The 18,565-nt window shown below is 36.7% G+C and overlaps 1 protein-coding gene across 1 annotated transcript; it reads right to left on the minus strand.

Moving 5' to 3' along the window:
• Nucleotides 1-17,046: 17,046 nt before the first annotated feature.
• On the minus strand, nt 17,047-17,733 carry Tgif2lx (TGFB induced factor homeobox 2 like X-linked). Its single transcript, XM_013153654.1, has one exon. The coding sequence runs from the start codon at nt 17,731-17,733 to the stop codon at nt 17,047-17,049; it is 687 nt and encodes a 228-aa protein (XP_013009108.1).
• Between the last annotated feature and the right edge of the window lie 832 nt (nt 17,734-18,565).

Below are 18,565 nucleotides of genomic sequence, written 5' to 3' on the forward strand. Positions count from 1 at the left end.
AGAAGGGAAAGGAGCTGCTTGATTGACTTAACAGTGTTCATGTAGGGGAGGTGCTTGATAGGCTTCCCAGTGTCCAGGGAGGGAAGGTGCTTGTTTAGATCCCAGTGTCCTAAGTTTCAACTTGGGGCAGATATCATGATCTGTTGCTGGTTCTCCCCCAGGAAGGGCCTCAGTCTTCCACACCACCACTGCCTACCAGGGAGGGGAGTTACTTGTTACAAGACTGCCACTGCTTACCAGGGAAGGATATGCTTGCTTGGCTTCCCAGTGACCTAAGTTCCAACATGGCAGGGATCTAAGGATCTGCGGCTGGTTCTCCCCCTGTAAGGGCCACAATCTGCCACACCTGTCCAGGGAGGGAAGTACTTGCTGAGCTTTCCAGTGTAAATGGAGAGGAGCTGCTTGCTTGTCTTCCCGGTGTCCTAAGCTCCAACATGGTGCAGATCTCAGGAGCTGCTGCTGTTTCTCACCCTGCAAGGGCTTCAGTCTGCCACACCACCACCACTTACCAGGAAAGGGAGTTGCTTGCTTGGCTTCACAGTGTCCATGGAAGGGAGGTGCTTGCTAGGCTTCCCAGTGTCCAGTGAGTGGAGTTGATTGCTTGGATGGTATTGTCCTAAGTTTTAACACATTGGGGATCCTTGCTTCTGTTTCTCTCCTTGTAAGGACCTCAGTCTGCAACACCACCACCACTTACCAGGGAAGGGAGGTGCTTGCTGGGCTGCACAGTATCCATGGAGGCATGGTGCTTGGTAAGGTTCCCAGTGTCCAAGGAGCTTAGGCGCTTGCTTGGCTTCCCTGTGTCCAGGGAAGGGAGTTGCTTGCTTGGCTTCCCAGTGTCCTAAGTTCCAACATTGCACAGATCTCATGAGCTGCTACTGGTTCTCCCCCTGGATGGCCCTGAGTCTACCACACCACCAGGCTTACCAGGTCAGGGAGGAACTTGCTTGGCTTCCCAGGGTCCTAAGTACAACATGGCTCAGGTCTCAGGATCTCCCGCGGGTTCTCCCCCTGGAAGGGCCACAGTCTGCCACCCCACCATCCTTGCCAATGATGGGAGGTGCTTGCTTGGAGTTCCAATGGGCAATGTTCCAACATGGCACCCATCTCAGGAGCTCTTGCTTTTTCTCCCCTGGAATGACTGCAGCCTGCCTCACTGTTAATGCTTACCAGGGAAGTGAGGTGCTTACTTGGCTTCCCAGTGTCCTAAGTTCCAACATGGTGCAGATCTCAGTAGCTGCTGCTGGTTCTCCACCAGGAATGGCTGCATTCTGCTAGATGACCACCACCTACCAGGGAAGGTAGGTGCTTGCTTGGTTTCCCAGTGTCCATGGAATTGAGGTGCTTGCTAGGCTTCCCATTGTCCAGGGAGAGGAGGTGCTTGTTTGGCTTCCTAGAGTCCTAAGTTCCAGTATGGCTCAGATCTCAGGAGCTGCTGCTGGCTCTCCCCAGGAAGGGCAACAGTCTGCCACACCAGCACCACTTACCAGGGAAGGAAGGTGCTTATTTGAGTTTCCAGTGTCCTAAGTTCTAACATAGTACGGATCTCATCAGCTGCTGCTGTTTCTCACCCTGGAAGGGCTGCAGTCTGCCACAGGGCCACAGCTTACCAAGAAAGGGAGTTGCTTGCTTGGCTTCACAGCATCCATGGAGGGGAGGTGCTTGGCAGGATTCCCAGTGTCCAGGGAGCTTAGGTACTTGCTTGGCTTCCCAGTGTCCTATGTTCCAACATGGTGCAGATCTCTTCAACTGGTGCTGTTTCTCACCCTGGATGGGCCACATTCTGTCACACTGCCACCACTTATCAGTGAAGGGATGTGCTTGCCTGGCTTCAGAGTCTCCATGGAGGGGAGTTGCTTGCTAGGCTTCTCAGGGTCCAATGAGGGGAGTTGATTACTTGGCTTGTCAGTGTCCTAATTTTTAACATAGCGTGGATCTCTGGAACTGCTGCTGTTTCTCCCCTTGGAAGGGCCTCAGTCTGCAACAAGGCCACCCCTTACCAGGGAAGTAAGGTGCTTTCTTGGCTTCCCTATTTTCCTAAGTTTCAAAATGGCATGGATCTCAGGAGCTGCTGTTGGTTCTCCTCCAGGAAGGGCAGCAGACTGCCATACTGCCACACCTTACCAGAGAAGGGAGGTGCTTGCTTGGTTTCCAAGTGTCCTGAGTTCCAACATGGTGTGGATCTCATCAGCTTCTGCTGTTTCTCAACCTACACGGGCCGCAGTCTGGCACCATGCCACCAAGGGAGGTGCTTGCCTGGCTTCAAAGTGTCCATGGAGGGAAGGTGCTTGCTAAGTTTCCCACTGTCCTAATTTCCAACATGGTGTGGATCTCAAGAACTGTTGCTGGTTCTCCCCCTGGAAGAGCTGCAGTCTGCCACATGACCACTGGTGACGGAAGGGAGGAGGTTTCCTGTATTCCCTTTTTCCTAAGTTCCAACATGGTGCAGATCTCAGGAACTGCTGCTGGTTCTCCCCCTGGAAGTGCTTCAGTCTGCTGGACCTCCACCGCCTACTAGGGAGGGAGGTGCTTACTTGGCTTCCCAGTGTCCTATGTGCCAACATGCACAGATCTCTGGAGCTGCTGCTGGTTCTCCTCCTGGAAGGGCCATAGTCTACTAGACCGCCACTACTTACCAGGGATGCATGTGCTTGCTTGACTTCCCAGTGTCCTAAGTTCCAACATGGCATGGGTCTCAGGAGTTGCTGCTGCTTCTCCCACTGTAAGGGTGCAATCTGCCATACCACCACTGCTTACCAGTGAAGGAAGGTGCTTGTTTGGCTCCCCACTGTCCTAACTTCCAGCATGTCACAGATCTCAGAGCTGCTGCTGGTTTTCCCTCTGGAAGGGCTGCAGGCTGCCTTACCACTACTACTTTCCAGGAAAGGGCGATTCCTCTTTGGCTTCCCAGTGTCCAGAAAGGGGAGGTGCTTTCTTGGCTTTCCAGTGTCCAGGGAAGGGAGGAGTTTGCTTAGCTTCCCACAGTCCTAAGTTCCAACAAGGCATGGTGCCTTGGTGGTTCTCCCCTTGGAAGGGCCTCAGTCTTTAACACTGCCTTGGATTACTAATAAAGGGAGTTGCTAGCTTCACAGTGTCCATGGGGGGAGGTGCTTGCTAGGCTTCCCAGTGTCCAGGGAGGGGAGGTGCCTGCTTTGCTTCCCAGTGTCCTAAATTCTAACATGGTGTGGATCTCATCAGCTGCTGCTGTTTCTCACCCTGGAAGGGCCTCAGTCTTTAACACTGCCATGGCTTACCAAGAAAGGGAGTTGCTAGCTTGGCTTCACAGTGTCCATGGAGGGGAGGTGCTTGCTAGGCTTCCCAGTGTCCAAGGAGGGGAGGTGCTTGCTTTGTTTCCCAGTGTCTTAAATTCTAAAATGGTGCAGATCTCATCTGCTGCTCTTTCTCACCCTGGAAGGGCCTCAGTCTGCCACACCACGACCCTTTACCAGGGAGGGGAGGTGCTTGCTTGGATTCACAGAGTCTATTGAGGGGAGGTGATTCCTAGGCTTCCCAGTGTCCAGGGAGTGGAGGTGATTGCTTTTCTTGCCATTGTTCTGATTTCCATCATGGTGCAGATATCAGGAGTTGTTGCTGGTTCTCCTCCTGGAGGGGCAGCAGTCTGACACACTGCCACTGCTTAGCAGTGAAGGGAGGTACTTGCTTGACCTCCCAGTGTCCTAACTTCCAACATGGTACAGGACTCAGGAACTACTGCTGGTTCTCCCTCTGGAAGGGCCACAGCCTGCCTCACCACCACTGCTTACCAGGGAAGGGGGTGGTTCTTGCTTGGCTTCCCAGTGTCCAGGGAAAGGAGGTGCTTGCTTGACTTCACAGTGTTCTAAAATCCAACATGGCGCAGAACTCAGGAGCTGCTTCTGGTTCTCCCCCTGGAAGAGCCTCATTCTGCCACACTGCCACTGCTTACCAGGGAAGGGTGGTGTTTGCTTGGCTTCTCAGTGTCCTAATTTCCATCATAGTGTGGATCTCAGGAGCTGTTGCTGGTTCGCCTGCTGGAAGGGCCTCAGTCTCCCACACCACCACTGCTTGCCAGGGAAAGGAGGTGCTTGCTTGACTTCCCTGTGTCCTATATTCCAACATGGCATGGATCTTAGGAGCTGATGGTGGTTCTCCTCATGGAAGGGCCACAGTCTGCCAGACCACCACTGTTTACTGTGGAGGGGAGGTCATAACTTTTAAATTACTTCTTTAACATTACTTTTTAAATTGCTTTATTAAATTGTCACAGCTCCAAATATGTTAATAACCTGAGTTTTTGTTGTTTAAGACTTCAGCATGAGTTTTGGGAGAAGCAATATAGGCCATTACAGAATATAACTTGATGTAAAAACCAATAGCTGGGTCTTGAGCTCAGCAGTTTAAGTGCCTGTCTGGCAAGTGAAAGCTCATGAGTTCGGTTCTTGTACCAAAAAATAAAACTCATATTAAAGAAAATCAATGTTATTAATAAGTAAGACTTTTTCTTAGTAGATAAACATTTAACAGAGCATAAAGATATTTTATAAAATATTCTTAAAAGGCATATAATCCTTCCTTCAAAAAAGGGTTGCTGCTATTATCTAGTTTTTACTAAGGTAACAAAAATCATATTACTTGTAAATAATACTCTCCTTGTCATTGGCAGATGACAAAATTAAAATTCTGACATAATTGAGCAGACAATATAAAATATTACATTACATAATTTATGCAAAAAGATGTACAGTTAAATGATTTTTATTGGAGAAGCCTATGCATAGATTTTTCCAATATTCATAATTCATTTATTTTCATTTTACTTACTTTAATTTAGCTTATCTTAACATCTCATATATATACATACCGATAAAGAATATATATATATATATATATATATATATATATATATATATTAAAGTGTTAGTATAATAATAAGATCAACTATTTTCCTCTGTATATTTATGTCTATTTTGAAGTCAGTGGCACAATGCAGAAATCTGAAATTCAAATAGAAATAAATGTTACATACAACAAAAATACAGATGAGTTTAACTATTTCTAAGTCACCACTAACAAAGTCACCACTATTTCTAAGTCTCCAATAACAATGTAAAAGTCATCACTAACAAAAAGCACCAGTCACAGTATGGTGACTTTTAATATGCTTTTGGTTAGTTATTGTGAGGAAACAAAATGATATAATACAACTAAAAGTTAATAATAAACATTTTATCCATTTCTAATATTTTTTTTTTAAATTTCAGGCCAAGCTTTCCTCTAACATATTTTCAAGGGTAAGGCTGCTATAAACAGACAATCAGCAGGAAGCTGATTATATTCAGAATCTAGAACTTTCAAAAGAGTTCAGAAATTGCATTTTGTAAATAAAAATGGTCATTTTAAAGAGATTTTACTCATTTGGATATCTATAGAAATGCCCTTTGTCATTACTTTCTTTCCTATTATAAATGTATGTGATGTTGGCTTCCTCAAGAACATATTGAAGGTTATATTTAAAGTAAACATTTTGAGGCAATAGATCATGAGGAGAATTTCTGTTGTATGTTTCTCTGATATTTTTAATAAGTACATTCCCGTGTTTTTACAGCATAATGTATGACATTATGGTGATATCATTGTCTTTTATTTTTTCTCCAAAAATAAATTCTCATCAAAATAATGCAAGATTTTTACAAGTATAATTTTAAAATACAATGTGAAAAGCCTGACTTTTTAGTATATCTAATTGCATAATATTTTGAAAAACCTCTTGAAATATTAGTATTTGAAAAAAGAAAACAAAATTCTTCCATTCCAAATCTCTGTGTAGACTGATCATAATGATTGGGATACAAAAATAAAATCCTTAACTATTTATTTATTTAGAAGAAAATAAAACCAAACAAAATAAAGCACAATAAATCAGTCAAACACAAAAGTGAATATAGTATAAGACTTCAATTCAAGATAGTTGGAAATCAATGATAGCTTTTGTAATGCCTGTTGATATCTTCAAAATAGCTGCCTATACCATCAGACATAATAAAATCAAACAAAACAAAACAGAATAAAATTAGTCAAAATAAAAACAATATAAGGCTTTGAAACAAGATAATAAGAAATCAACAATGACTAGAATAGTATAATTTGTTATCACTGAAATAGCTTCCCATAAAGTCAGATAAAAAAGGAATAAAACCAAACTAAAAAGAACAATTGAGATAGAGGTTTAACTAAGTGGCATAAGTGCCTGCCTGACATGCATAAAGTCCTGAGTTCAATCTCTGGTACAAAAAAATAATTAAAACAACTCAGGGCTTTAAAACAAGATAATAAGAAATTAGCGGTGGCTACCATCTTCCTTTTTTTTTTATTTTAAAGAGTTTAGGACAAAACAGGACATAACAGCAGATCAGAACAGAACAATGTAAGCAACACAATATTTCACCAGAAGACACCTTATAATTAACAGTAGCTACCACGATGTCCCTTTCTTTGAAATAGTTTAGTATAGCTTCATATATAATAGTATCAATAATAACAAAATAGTATAACATTTTCTCCCTTTCATTTTCACAATATTTTGAATTTTGTATTCCATTATATCCCTCATTTTTTTTATGCTAGGGAGACGTGTACACCCATGTGAGTACAAAACATTTCACCTATGAGGATGATCTCAATTTGCATCCATTTCCCCACAAGAGCCTCAAGATTATCTTTCTTTATAGTTGAGTAGCTTTCCATAATATAAAAATGCCATTATCTTTTGTATACATTCTGCATTTTATGGGCAAGCTGTACTTGTTTCTTTGTCACATGGAGCACTGTTCTTTCTCTTTTGAGTTTCAATCTATGAATTTCTTTTTGTGCTAAATGTGTTTTTTCATGGAACATATTGCTAGATCTTGTGTCACGATTCACTCTCGGTATTTGCTTTTATTGGTAAATTGAAGCCATTTGTATTAATGGGTATGGCCAACATTCACTGGCTTATCTTTGTCTTGCTATTTTCTTGCCATTGACTACTTACTTTTTCCCTCCATTCAATTACTTTTCCTATTTGGTGACTCCTTCTGCTACTGTTCATTGAACCATGGCAATTTTTATCTTGTTCTATAATGTTCTTCAGTGTTCTTTGTATGGTTTGTTTGGTGGTTATGAATTTCTTCAGTTGTTCCTTGTTGTGGAAGTATCTTGTTTCTCCATTAATTTTACATGGTAATTTTGCAAGGTACATCAATCTGGGCTGGAAGGTTTTTTTTTTTTTTTTTTTTTTTTTTTTTTTTTTTTTTCAGAATTTGAAATACTTCACTCCAAAATATTTTTAACTCAATCGTTTGTATTGAGAAGGCTGTCACGATTCTGATGGGTTTTCCCTTATAGTTGGCCAATTTTTTTATCTAGAATCTTTTAATATTCTGTCCTTTGCTGAATTTCTGGGTTCTTGATTGCTATATTTCTAGGTGTAGATTTATTTTGCTTATGGCTAGCTGGACTTCACTTATTTGAATGTCATGTTCTTTTCCCATCTTTGTAAATTTTCTGGTATTACTTCTGCAAACAGTATTTTTATGTCATTTATATTGTATCCTTTTTCATTGATATCTATCAATCTTACATTGTTTCTCTTTGCAGCATCTTGCAGCTGTTGAATTGTTATTTCCTGACTCCTTGTTATTTTTCAGATTTTTTTTTTCTTTCATCATCACTAACTTCAATCCTTTCTTCAAGGTTTGAGAATCTGTCTTCAATTTCACTTACGTGGGTTTGCTAGCTTTCCATGGAATTTTTATTTTCCTGGATGTCTCCTTGAATCATTTTTATGTATTCCAATTGTTTCCTGCATTGTTCATTCAATGCTTTCCTCCTTTCCCTATATGCTCCTCTAATTTTTGTCGATGTCTTGTTTTATAACAGAGAATAAATTGAATGCTGCCTGTTTAACATCCAAATATATAGGTAAGATGCTCAGAAAAGGAAATTCTGATAATGAAAATCTGTTGTTACAGTACCAGATGAATCGTGAACCTTTAATTTTTAGATAAAAATATTATTTATGCCATTTAAAATGATTTTTAAATGATTCAAGTATCCTTATTTCTGATAAGCACCTAGGAGAAAGAACCTAGACTTCATTAATTGAACACAACTGGGAATTATATGGTGTCTATTGCATTCCCTTAATTATGACTTTCACTACATCCTTTTAATGTCAAGGTAGTATGAAACCCATATGTAGACAAAATCATATCTAAATCTGAAATATAGGCATGCTTCATCAGAATCATATCTAAATCTGAAATATAGGCATGATTTATCAGAATCATATCATTGTACTTTAAATCTAAACTGATTCCTAAAGCCTTAGGCATTTGTAAGGTGATTAGATTATGGGCTATTACAACAAATTTACTGTTAAGAAGTATGGTCTGGTCAAAATATGAGAACTAATCATATGACATATGAGGAAATAAACAGATACTTTGAGGCAAAAGAGACACTAAAATACCCGGCGCTGGTCCTGGAGTGTCATAATGTGAAACCCAGCAATAGTATTATTCTTTGTTCAGAATGATATTAGTCTGCTTGGGTTAATTCAATCTCACCATAATTGAAGAGATGGATAACTGCATGTATGTTTAAGTGTATAGGATTTATAACCATATTTCTAAGTTTTTGTTGGATAGTTGAACCGAACTGGTTGCAATCTCACTATTTGAATCCCCACTTTATAAGCTCCACTTTCATACCTTGAATAATTATTTGTAAGAATCTTCAACTAGTGATTTCTTACTATTTATTTTTCCTTTGAAATTATGTATTATTTATACACATTTTCTGTTTTGTTTAGTCTTTATTAATTAAATTTTTAAAAAAGACACTACAGTACCCAGTGCTGATCATGGAATGTCATGATGTGATTTACAGCCATACTGTTATTCTTTTTTCAGAATGAATTTAACCTGTTTTAGTTTATTTAATCTAAACATAAATGAAGATATGGATACCTGCATGTATATTTAAGTGTGTAGGATTGACAACCATGTTACTAAGTTTTTGTTGGACAGTTGAACAGAACTGTTTGCACTCTCGCTATTTGAATTCCAACTTTACATGTTGCATTTATGTATCTTGAACAACTATTTGTAAAATGACAATATGTAAACATCAACTAGAGATTTCTTACTTTTTGTTTTTTTCTCTGAACGTATGTATTATTTCTACCTATTTTCTGTTTTGTTTAGTCTTTCTTGAAATAAAATTTAAAAAGAAATGTTTCATAAACGTATACACATCATACATATGCATGCACTTCTGACAAGAAGTACATTTCCAATCCTTATGATGATTTAAAAGTCAAAAGGTCTAAGGGATATTTTTAATTATACATACATAAATAAATATTTTTTGTTAAAAATGGCTACACTAGTACTCATATCCTTGAAATATAAAATATAGTGGCAACTAATATTAGTCAAATTTAAATAATAGAGCAGTTTGAACATGTTCGACAGGTGCACTAAATTGCCTAAAGGGAGCTCTTTGAATCATTTAATCATATTATACAAAATATGACCTTTCTGACTGAGGAGATTTTTTGAAATATTGAATATATTATTTACCTTAGTGCTTATTACAAAAAAATAAGATATATTTCACTCACATGTTTTTCCTTCATTGAAACTACCTGCATATATTAGAGCACATTGCAATATATACACAAGGCATTCTGGAATTAATAAAATTCTAAAATTGTATCCCTGGCATTGTATAATGTGCTGTTGATATGATGGAAAACAGGAGTGAAGATGCTTCTATGACTGCATAGTTTATAAATGTGTTCCTATACCAAACTACAAAGGAATTAAAAAGATTGATATTCCATCACTTTATAAGAGCAATTTTAGTAAAAGTTTATTGGCATGCATATTGATGTGTTTCACCTCTATATTAGCAGACACACACATACATAAACACACACACACACACACACACACACACACACACACACACAGATAGAAAGACCAATACTACCTTATTTATTTTTAGTCACAGTGAAGATTTCTCATTTATCCAAAGACTATTCTATATATCACATACTATAAAAGATATTAAAAGATGTGAATCTTTCTTAAGAAAATAATCTATAAAAATTAATCTCCTTATCTTTTCAATTCTACAAGGCCACAGTATTAGAAACTTACTTTTATAAGACCAAAAATCTTGCATAGTTCGTAAACACAAGTGATGTGTTACTGTTACTTTTGTGGTTGTTAGTGATGTTGATGTTATTGATTGTCTTTTTTCCTTAGTATTATATATAGAAACCAGGAGTTCATACATTAGGCAAGCATTGTGCCACAGAAACTGGCTAAGAATTAGATGTCCGAAACATACTTTCTTTAGAAATATTATCCATGACTCAAAGTGTGAAGTAATATAAAACTTTAATCTTTTTTTAAAAATGTTATTTTATTTTAAAGATATTAAGACAAAAGAGGGCAGAACAAAAGAGATCATAACCTAACAATGTAAGCAACATAACACTTCACCACAAGACAACCAGATATTAACAGTAGACACCATGATGTCTCTTTCCTTGAAATAGTTGAGCATACCTTCACTTACAATTGTATAAAACATAACAAAATAGTATAAAAGCATTCAAGTGAATGAAAGTATTACAGGACATTCAGAACCAAATAAAAGAAAATGAAAAATGGCTACTATATTATCTCATTTTCCATAAAATTGTTTATACTATTGCACATATTAAAATCCAATAAGATAAAACATGATAGAACCAATGAAAACAAAGAACAAAAGCATGGTAGGACTTCAAAGCAAGATGATATTAAATCAGCAATGACTGTCTTAATATCTTGTTTTCTTCGATAGATTTTCATACCATCACACATAATAAAATCAAAGAGAACATAATAAAATCATTCCAACTAATGAATGAAAAGATTATAAGGCTCAAAGCAACGTAATAGGGAATCATGCTTACCATAAAATCTTATATAGTCTTACTATTTCTTTCACTAGGGAGACTATATGGTATTTATGCATGTGACTTTGAGCTATTTATCTTATGAGCATGGTCTCAAGTTGCATCCATGTATTTATAAATGTCTCAATGTGGTCATTCTTAATAGCTAGTAATACTCCATTGTATAAAAAGACCCCAACATTTTTATCCACTCCTCAGTTGATAGGCACTTAGGTTATTTCCAAGATCAGGCTATTACCCATTGTGCTGCTATAAACATGAGTGGATATACATCACTGTGATATGATGTTTTCAGCTTTTCTGGGAATGTGCCTAAAAGTGGAATAGCTGTGTCAAATGGAACTTCCAATCCCAGCTTTTTGAGGAATCTCCAGATGGACCTTCACAGTGGTTGCACCTGTCTGAACTCCCACCAATAGTGCAGAAGAGTTCTTTTTCCCCCACAGCCTCTCCACCATTCGTAACTAGTAGTTTTCTTGATCTTGGCCATTCTTTCTGAAGTGAGATGGAATATCAATGTTGGTTTAGTTGGCATTTCTCTAAAGACTAATAATGATAAACATTTTTCATGTGTTTATTTGCAATTTGTGTTTCTTCATCTGAGAACTGTGTGTATTCATCTCGGATGCCTATTTTGGGGTCTTTGAATTTCGGGGGTCTGATTTTTTAAAAAATTCTTGGTATGTTTTAGACAGAAGTCCTTTGTCTGAGAGACATTCAGTAAGATTTTTTTCCAGTTTGTGAGTTCCCTTTTCAATATGGTGGAGATTCCTTTCGAATTGCAGAAAATATTTAATAAGATGTGATCCCAGTTATTGATTTTGGCAAGTATTTCCCTTGCATTTTTATTGCTGTTCACGAATTCTCTACCTACCCCTATATCTTCAAGATTTTTACCTAATATGTCTTTCAACAGATTTAGTGTTTCTGTTTTAATATTCGGATATTTGATCCATTTAGATTTTAGTTTAGTACACGGTGATAAGCATTGGTCTAGTTTTTGTTTTTGACGTGTGGAGAGCCAGTTTTCCCAGCACCACTTATTAAAAGGACTACCATGCTTCAAGTGAAAATATTTGGCCCCTTTATCAAAGATAATGTGGTTGAGTGTTTGTGTAGTTGTGGTTGTATCTTCTAATCTATTCCACTAACCTTCAGATATGGTTTTTAATTCCAGTACCTTGTTGATTTTATTAGAGTAGCTATGTAGCATAACTTCAAATCAGGAATTGTGATGCCTCCTGCCTTGCCTTTGCTGCTTAGAATTGCCTTTGCTATTCTAGGTCTCTTCTGGTTCCAGGTGAATTTTAGGAATGATTCCTTTAGATCTAGGAGGTATGTTAGTGCTAATTTCACTGGAATTGCATTGAATTATAATTTTGGGATAATTGCCATTTTCACAATATTTATTCTTCCTACCTATGAACAATTGATATCTTTCCATTTTCTGAGATCCTCTTTGATTTATTTTTTAAGGGTGTTATAAGTTTCCCTGCATAGTTGTTTTACTTCTTTTGTGATATTAATTCCTAACTATTTAATTTTTTGGGATAATAGTGTGAAGGTTGTGGCTTCTCTTATTTCTCTGTGAGTGATTTAGGTATTAGTGTATAGGAATACTGTTGATTTTTTAGTATTGACTTTGTATCCAGGTACATTGCTGAACTTATTTATTATATCTAGAAATCTTACAAGGAAGTTTTGGGGGTCTTCTACGTAAAGTATCATGTCATCTGCAAATAATGATAATTTAACTTACTCTTTTCTTATCTTTACTCTTTTATTTCTCTCTGTTGTCTAATTGCTCTGGCTTTTATTTCCCTTACCATGTTGAATGGGAGTGGTCAGGAGGGACATCTTTTTATTATGCCTGGTTATGCCGCTGAGCTAAATCCCCAGCCCCCAAGCCTTTCAGTTTTTGGTGACTTAATATAGTGCTGGCTGTTGTTTTGCCATAGATGGCCTGTATTATATTGAGGTAAAGACCAACCACTCCAATTTTCTGTAAGGTTCTTATCATGAATGAGTGTGGGATCTTATCAAAAGTTTTTCTGCATCTATAGAAATAATCATGTGTTTTTTGCCTTTGGCCCTATTAGATATGGTGGAGTACATTTGTGAATTTACATTTGTTGAACAAGCCTTGCATGCTTGGGATGAATCCCACTTGGCCATGCAGTATAATCTTCTTGATGATTTGCTGTATCATGTTTGCCAATATTTTATTGAGAATTTTTGCAGCTATGTTCATTAGGAAGACTGACCTAGGAAGATTTTTCATTTGAGTGTTTCTTGGGTTTTGGTACTAGATTAACATTTGCTTCCAGGAATGACTTAGGAAGAATTGCTTCCTTTTCAATTTCATTGAAGAGTTTGAGGAGTTCCAACATTAAGCCTTTTTTTTTTTTTTTTTTTTTTTTTGTATTTCTTATAGAATTCTGCGGTGAATCCTTCCGGACCTGGGCTCTTTTTATAGGTAAAGACTTAATTACATTTTCAATTTCATTAATAGAGATTGGTTTATTCAGAAATTTTACATCTTCTCTACATCAGCTTTGGTATTTCATATGTTTCAAGGAATCTGTCCATTTCTTCTGTGTTATCGAACCTGGGGAGTAGAGGTTTTTAAAATAAGTGTTGATGATCTTCTATATTTCCACAGAGTATGTAGTGATTTCATCTTTTTCATTATTCATTGCATGAATTTGAGCTTTTTCTTTACTTTTTTAAAAGGTTGGCTAGGGTCTTATCAATTTAATTTATTCTTTCAAAGAACTAACTCTTTGGTTCATTGATTATTTGTATTTATTTTCTTAGTCTATATTGCATTAGTTTCTCCTCTGAATTTTATAATTTCCTTCCTTCATTTGGCATGGAGCTTGACCTGCTCTTCTTTTTCTAGATGTTTGAGGTGTAACATCAGGTTGTTTATTTGGGTTCATTCTCTTTTCCTGGTGTGGGCAGTCAGCGTGATAAATTTTCCTCTGAGGACTGCTTTCATTGCATTCCACAGATTCTGGTAAATTGTATTTCTATTGTGTTTTAATTCTAGATATTGTTTAATTACTTCTTTAATTTCCTTCTGTGATCCACTGATTTCTCAAGAGTATATTATTTAATTTCCATGTGTTTGTGGGGTTTCTGAAATTTCTTTTACCATTAATTTCTAGTTTAATGGTGTTGTGATTTGATAACATGCATGGGATGATTTCAATTCTTTTGTATATAGTTAAATGATTTGTGGGCTAGTATATGGTCTATTTTAGTGAATGTCCCATGTACTGCTGAAAAGAATGTATATTCTGATATTTTTGGATTTGAGACTTTGTGTACATCTCTCAAGTCCATTTGTTCACTGTGTGATTCAGCTCTTTATTTCTTTGCTGATATTTTGTGTAGGTGATCTTTCCCTTTGTGTCACTGGTGTGTTAAGGGCTCCTGTTATAATTGTGTTATTACTTATTTGATTTTTCATTTCTGTTAATACTTGCTTTATATAGCTGAGTGCTCTGGAATTTTGTTCATATACGTTTAAGAATGTTATCTGTTCCTCTTAATGTTTTCCCCTAGCTAGTATGTAGTGACCTTCTTTATCTGTTTGGATCGTTATTTGTTTAAAGTTCACATTGTCTTCAAACAAATAACTACCCCCACTTTTTGGGGTATTCCCATTGCATGAAATATTGTTTTCCATCCTTTGACTTTCAGTCTATGAGTTTGCTTTTGGGTTAGATGGGTTTCTTTTAGACAGCATATGATTGGATGTTGTTTCTTTATCCATTCTGCCAGTCCATTTCTTTTAATTGATGAATTGAGACTGTTTACATTAATGTTGATAACTGTTATATATTGGTTTATTGTTGACATGTTATCTTTCTGCTGTTGTATTTTTACCTTTCAATTTTGTTTAATTGTCTGCCTTAGTTAGAGGTGTTTTTTTTTTTTTTTTTTTTTTTCCTACATGTACCTAGGATGTCTTTCAGTATTCTTTGCAAGGTTGGTTTGGTGATCATGAAGTTCTAAAGCTATTTTTTTGTCATGAAAGTATCTTATTTCTCCATCCATTTTGTATAACAGTTTTGCAGTTTACATCTGTCTAGTTTGGAAGTCATTTTCTTTTAGAATCTGAAATACTTCACTCCATGGTCTTCTTAACTTCATTGTTTGTACTGAGAGGTCCTACTTAGTCTGTTTCAGGAATAACAGTTTGAAAATGTGTGCCTACTTCCTTCTTGGTAGAGCAAACCTCTAGAATTGTTACCTATGACTACTATTTCTTGAAATGCTTAAATAATGTAAGGTTTTTCATATCTAAAATTGACAAAATTTGCATAGCATTATCACATTTAGGTTTATGTCAGGGAACTGAAGATGCTGGATCTGTGGGGTAAACACAGCCCCTCTGCTGTTCAAGAAGTCCAGCAGGATTGTAAACTCAACCCCAATAAAAAATTAGAAGGACAGTGTTTAATGATAGGAAGACACTCTATTTGTAAGGAGGAAAAGAAAGTGAGAGAAAGGAGAAAATAGCTACTGTGATGAGAATATCAGGTTCAGGGGCTTGAGAAAGATGGATCTTTGTTCCAATCTGGCTTCAGAGGGAAAATGGATAATGATAGCAAGATGAGCTTAGTTTTGTGCACTTGTGTCTCTCTGTACATTGTCTGATGGCTCTTTTTCTCTCTGGTAACTTGGTGCAAGCTCCAAGTCATTTTGTGTCTTTCTTTATTTAGTTTTTCCTTTCTTTATTTGTCTTCATCTTTATTCTTTTTCCCAGGGAAATTTCTCTAGTAAATTTTGTTTTAACTCTCGCTAGTCAAGATTAGATAGAATAATTCATGAAGCCCATAATCCTTTTGTGTACAGTTCCCTGCCTCCCTGCCCTATAGCAAAAAAAAAAAAAAAAAAAAAAAAAAAAAAAAAAAAAAAAAAAACAAAATAACCAAAAACAAACAAAAAAGCAAAAAACAGATGTTTTAAAGGCAGTAATAGAAACTGAGGCTAGAATTCAATTTCTAACTGCATGTTACACAACTTTTAGTCCATAAAATGAGAATAGTGCTAATTAAATAACTTTGTTACCATTGAAAACCTGTTCCTAATTAACAGTGCAGGTGAATATATTTTTACAAAACAACAGGATTATATCAATGTGGCAACTGTGTCATGGTTTCTGCATTTCCATAAAATTTCATAGATAAATGAGAATTTTAAAAGATAAACAATGTATTTATAAGATAAAATTAAACAAAACAAGAGAATATCTTCACTTACTTTTGTAATTAACATGCTATAAATTTATTTTTTTCTGTTAAATTATGTTCCTCTAGATTCTTCATGGATTTTTTTTGTCATTTCCATTTTCTTTTGACACAGAAAATTAAAATTAGCATAAATTGCCAACAAAAAGCCACACAGTTTGAAAATTTCTTATCTTTACTGAAGACTTTTTATTTGTCCTATCAAAAATATTTACCTTTTCATGCAAAGTGTTATGAATTAAATGTTTTTTGCTTTTCATGCTTTATTTCTGCTGAAATTACTCATTAAAATAAACTGTATAAAAGGCTGCATATACTTGCAAATTTCCCACAAATTACAAAATTAAATAAGGCCATTAGTTTTATATTCATCTTTTATTGAACTGTTCTTTCATATAATTTGTGACCACACATACAGAATTGTACAGACAGGAAGAGAGTGTTGGTGTCTGCATGAGCTCAGGAATGAAGAAATCTTACTAGAAAAGCCAAAAACATCATTTTCAGAACATTCAGTCTAGTGTCTAATCTCAAATACATTATTTTGAATGAAGTATTTAAATTCAGGAGAAAGATTAGCAAAGATAAAATATATTGAGCTCAATCATGATGGCTTGTATCTTCAATCTAGAAACACTAAAATACTTTGCAAAAGTCATTTCTAATAGTTCACTGATAATGTCTCTAATAGTGAATAAATGATGTCTCTATAAAAGGGAAACATGCATTTTAATTTATGTGAGTATAAACAAAGTTGTCAATGGAGTGACTACTTCGGCTTTTCTTTCAGAGTCATGGGTTGGATTCTTGCTTTTTCTGCAGCTCCAGTTCAGCTGCCCTTTGCACGGCTGCATCGACAAGGATGTAGAAGTTGCTGAAATCTGCACGTTCCTCTGGCCACACAGACTCTGGAAAAGACATGGGTACACTGGTGGAAATCTCGACCTTTTCCTTCAGAGGGGATTTTGGAATGAACTGATTTGAGGAAGACTTTGGATCCAGTAGCTTTTTGTGTGACTCCATGCCACTTGGTAGTGGAGACAGTGGATGGCATTGACCTTTGTCTGGATGCACAGGTCCTACCTTGTCCAGTAAAGAAGAATCGGTGTTTGCTTGTTGAGTTTCTTCAGCATCCATATCTTCTAGGTCTTTGGAGTCATTTACATCCTGATTCAGCATTTCTGGGAGAGCATATCCGCGGTGAGCGTTTACAAACCAATTGGTGATCTGCGGAAAAGATAAATTGGTCTTTTCTGACAGCATTTGCTTCTCTGCCTCTGATGGAAAAGCCTTAAATTGGTGGCTATAAAGCCAGTCTTGAAGAATTTTCACGGACTCGATCGGAAGGTAGCCTTTCCTCTGTCTCTTGATCTCTGGTGAGGCAAGAAGCTCATCTATACATGTGCTATTTCTTGATGTGACTGACGTGCTTTGACTCAGGTTTTGAGTCTCGGTTGGAGTTTCCTTAGCATCCTCCATGTTTCCAAGTCCTATCTTCAGCGTCTTGGAAATAAGGGACTATTGGAGTAGGACTAAAGTAGGCCTGAGAGAGCCAATGAAGAATCCATGGGAAGTTCTTCAGAGGGATAGCCCACCTGTTGCTTCCCAAGCAGCTAAATGCTGTTGCTAACCACTGAGAATACTGGCTTTGTGACCTCAGACCCTGCTATGCTGTGCATGCAGTGCCCCTCCCCTCACATCCTGCTTTACCTTTTTCACACTATTCTCTGTTTTATCTGTAACTTCAAGATGTACTCTATTCATTATTAGCTTTGTAGAAATTTATATCTCTGCCACTGTCACCAGCTTCCATTAACTGACAAAATCTTTTTCTGTTAGTCTGAATAGGTGACTTTCTTTTTCCTTTTCAGTTGCTTCTGGTATTACTCTTCCTTTCTTTATGCTTTCCATTCTCATTGGCTCAATAAATTATGAAAAAACAAAATATGTATTTGGCAGTAAACTCAGTAAAATAATTCAAGAGATGTACTATAATTCCTGATTTCTGTATTCTATGTTCTTAGCCAGTTTTAAGCAAAAAAAAAAAAAAAAAAAAAAAAAAAAAAACCTTAACATTAGTCTGCCCTGATTTTTCATCTCTGTGGTCTCTGTGGTCTAGTCTTTGGCTAAGCTATGATTTCATTTTGTATTTTTTGTGTCTATACTTTGGGCTTTGAAATCTAGTTGTGGTGATTCTCTATGAAGCTTTAGGGCAAAATTCAGTTGCAAATGGAACAGAACCAGATTCAAAAAATGATGAACATCTCAGACTCAGTTTGTTTCAATATTTCTGGACATTGCATGTACATGA

Source organism: Cavia porcellus, unplaced genomic scaffold, assembly GCF_034190915.1.
Source record: "Cavia porcellus strain 051 isolate PalLab524CR breed Dunkin Hartley unplaced genomic scaffold, mCavPor4.1 scaffold_3, whole genome shotgun sequence".
Lineage (NCBI taxonomy): Eukaryota > Metazoa > Chordata > Mammalia > Rodentia > Caviidae > Cavia > Cavia porcellus.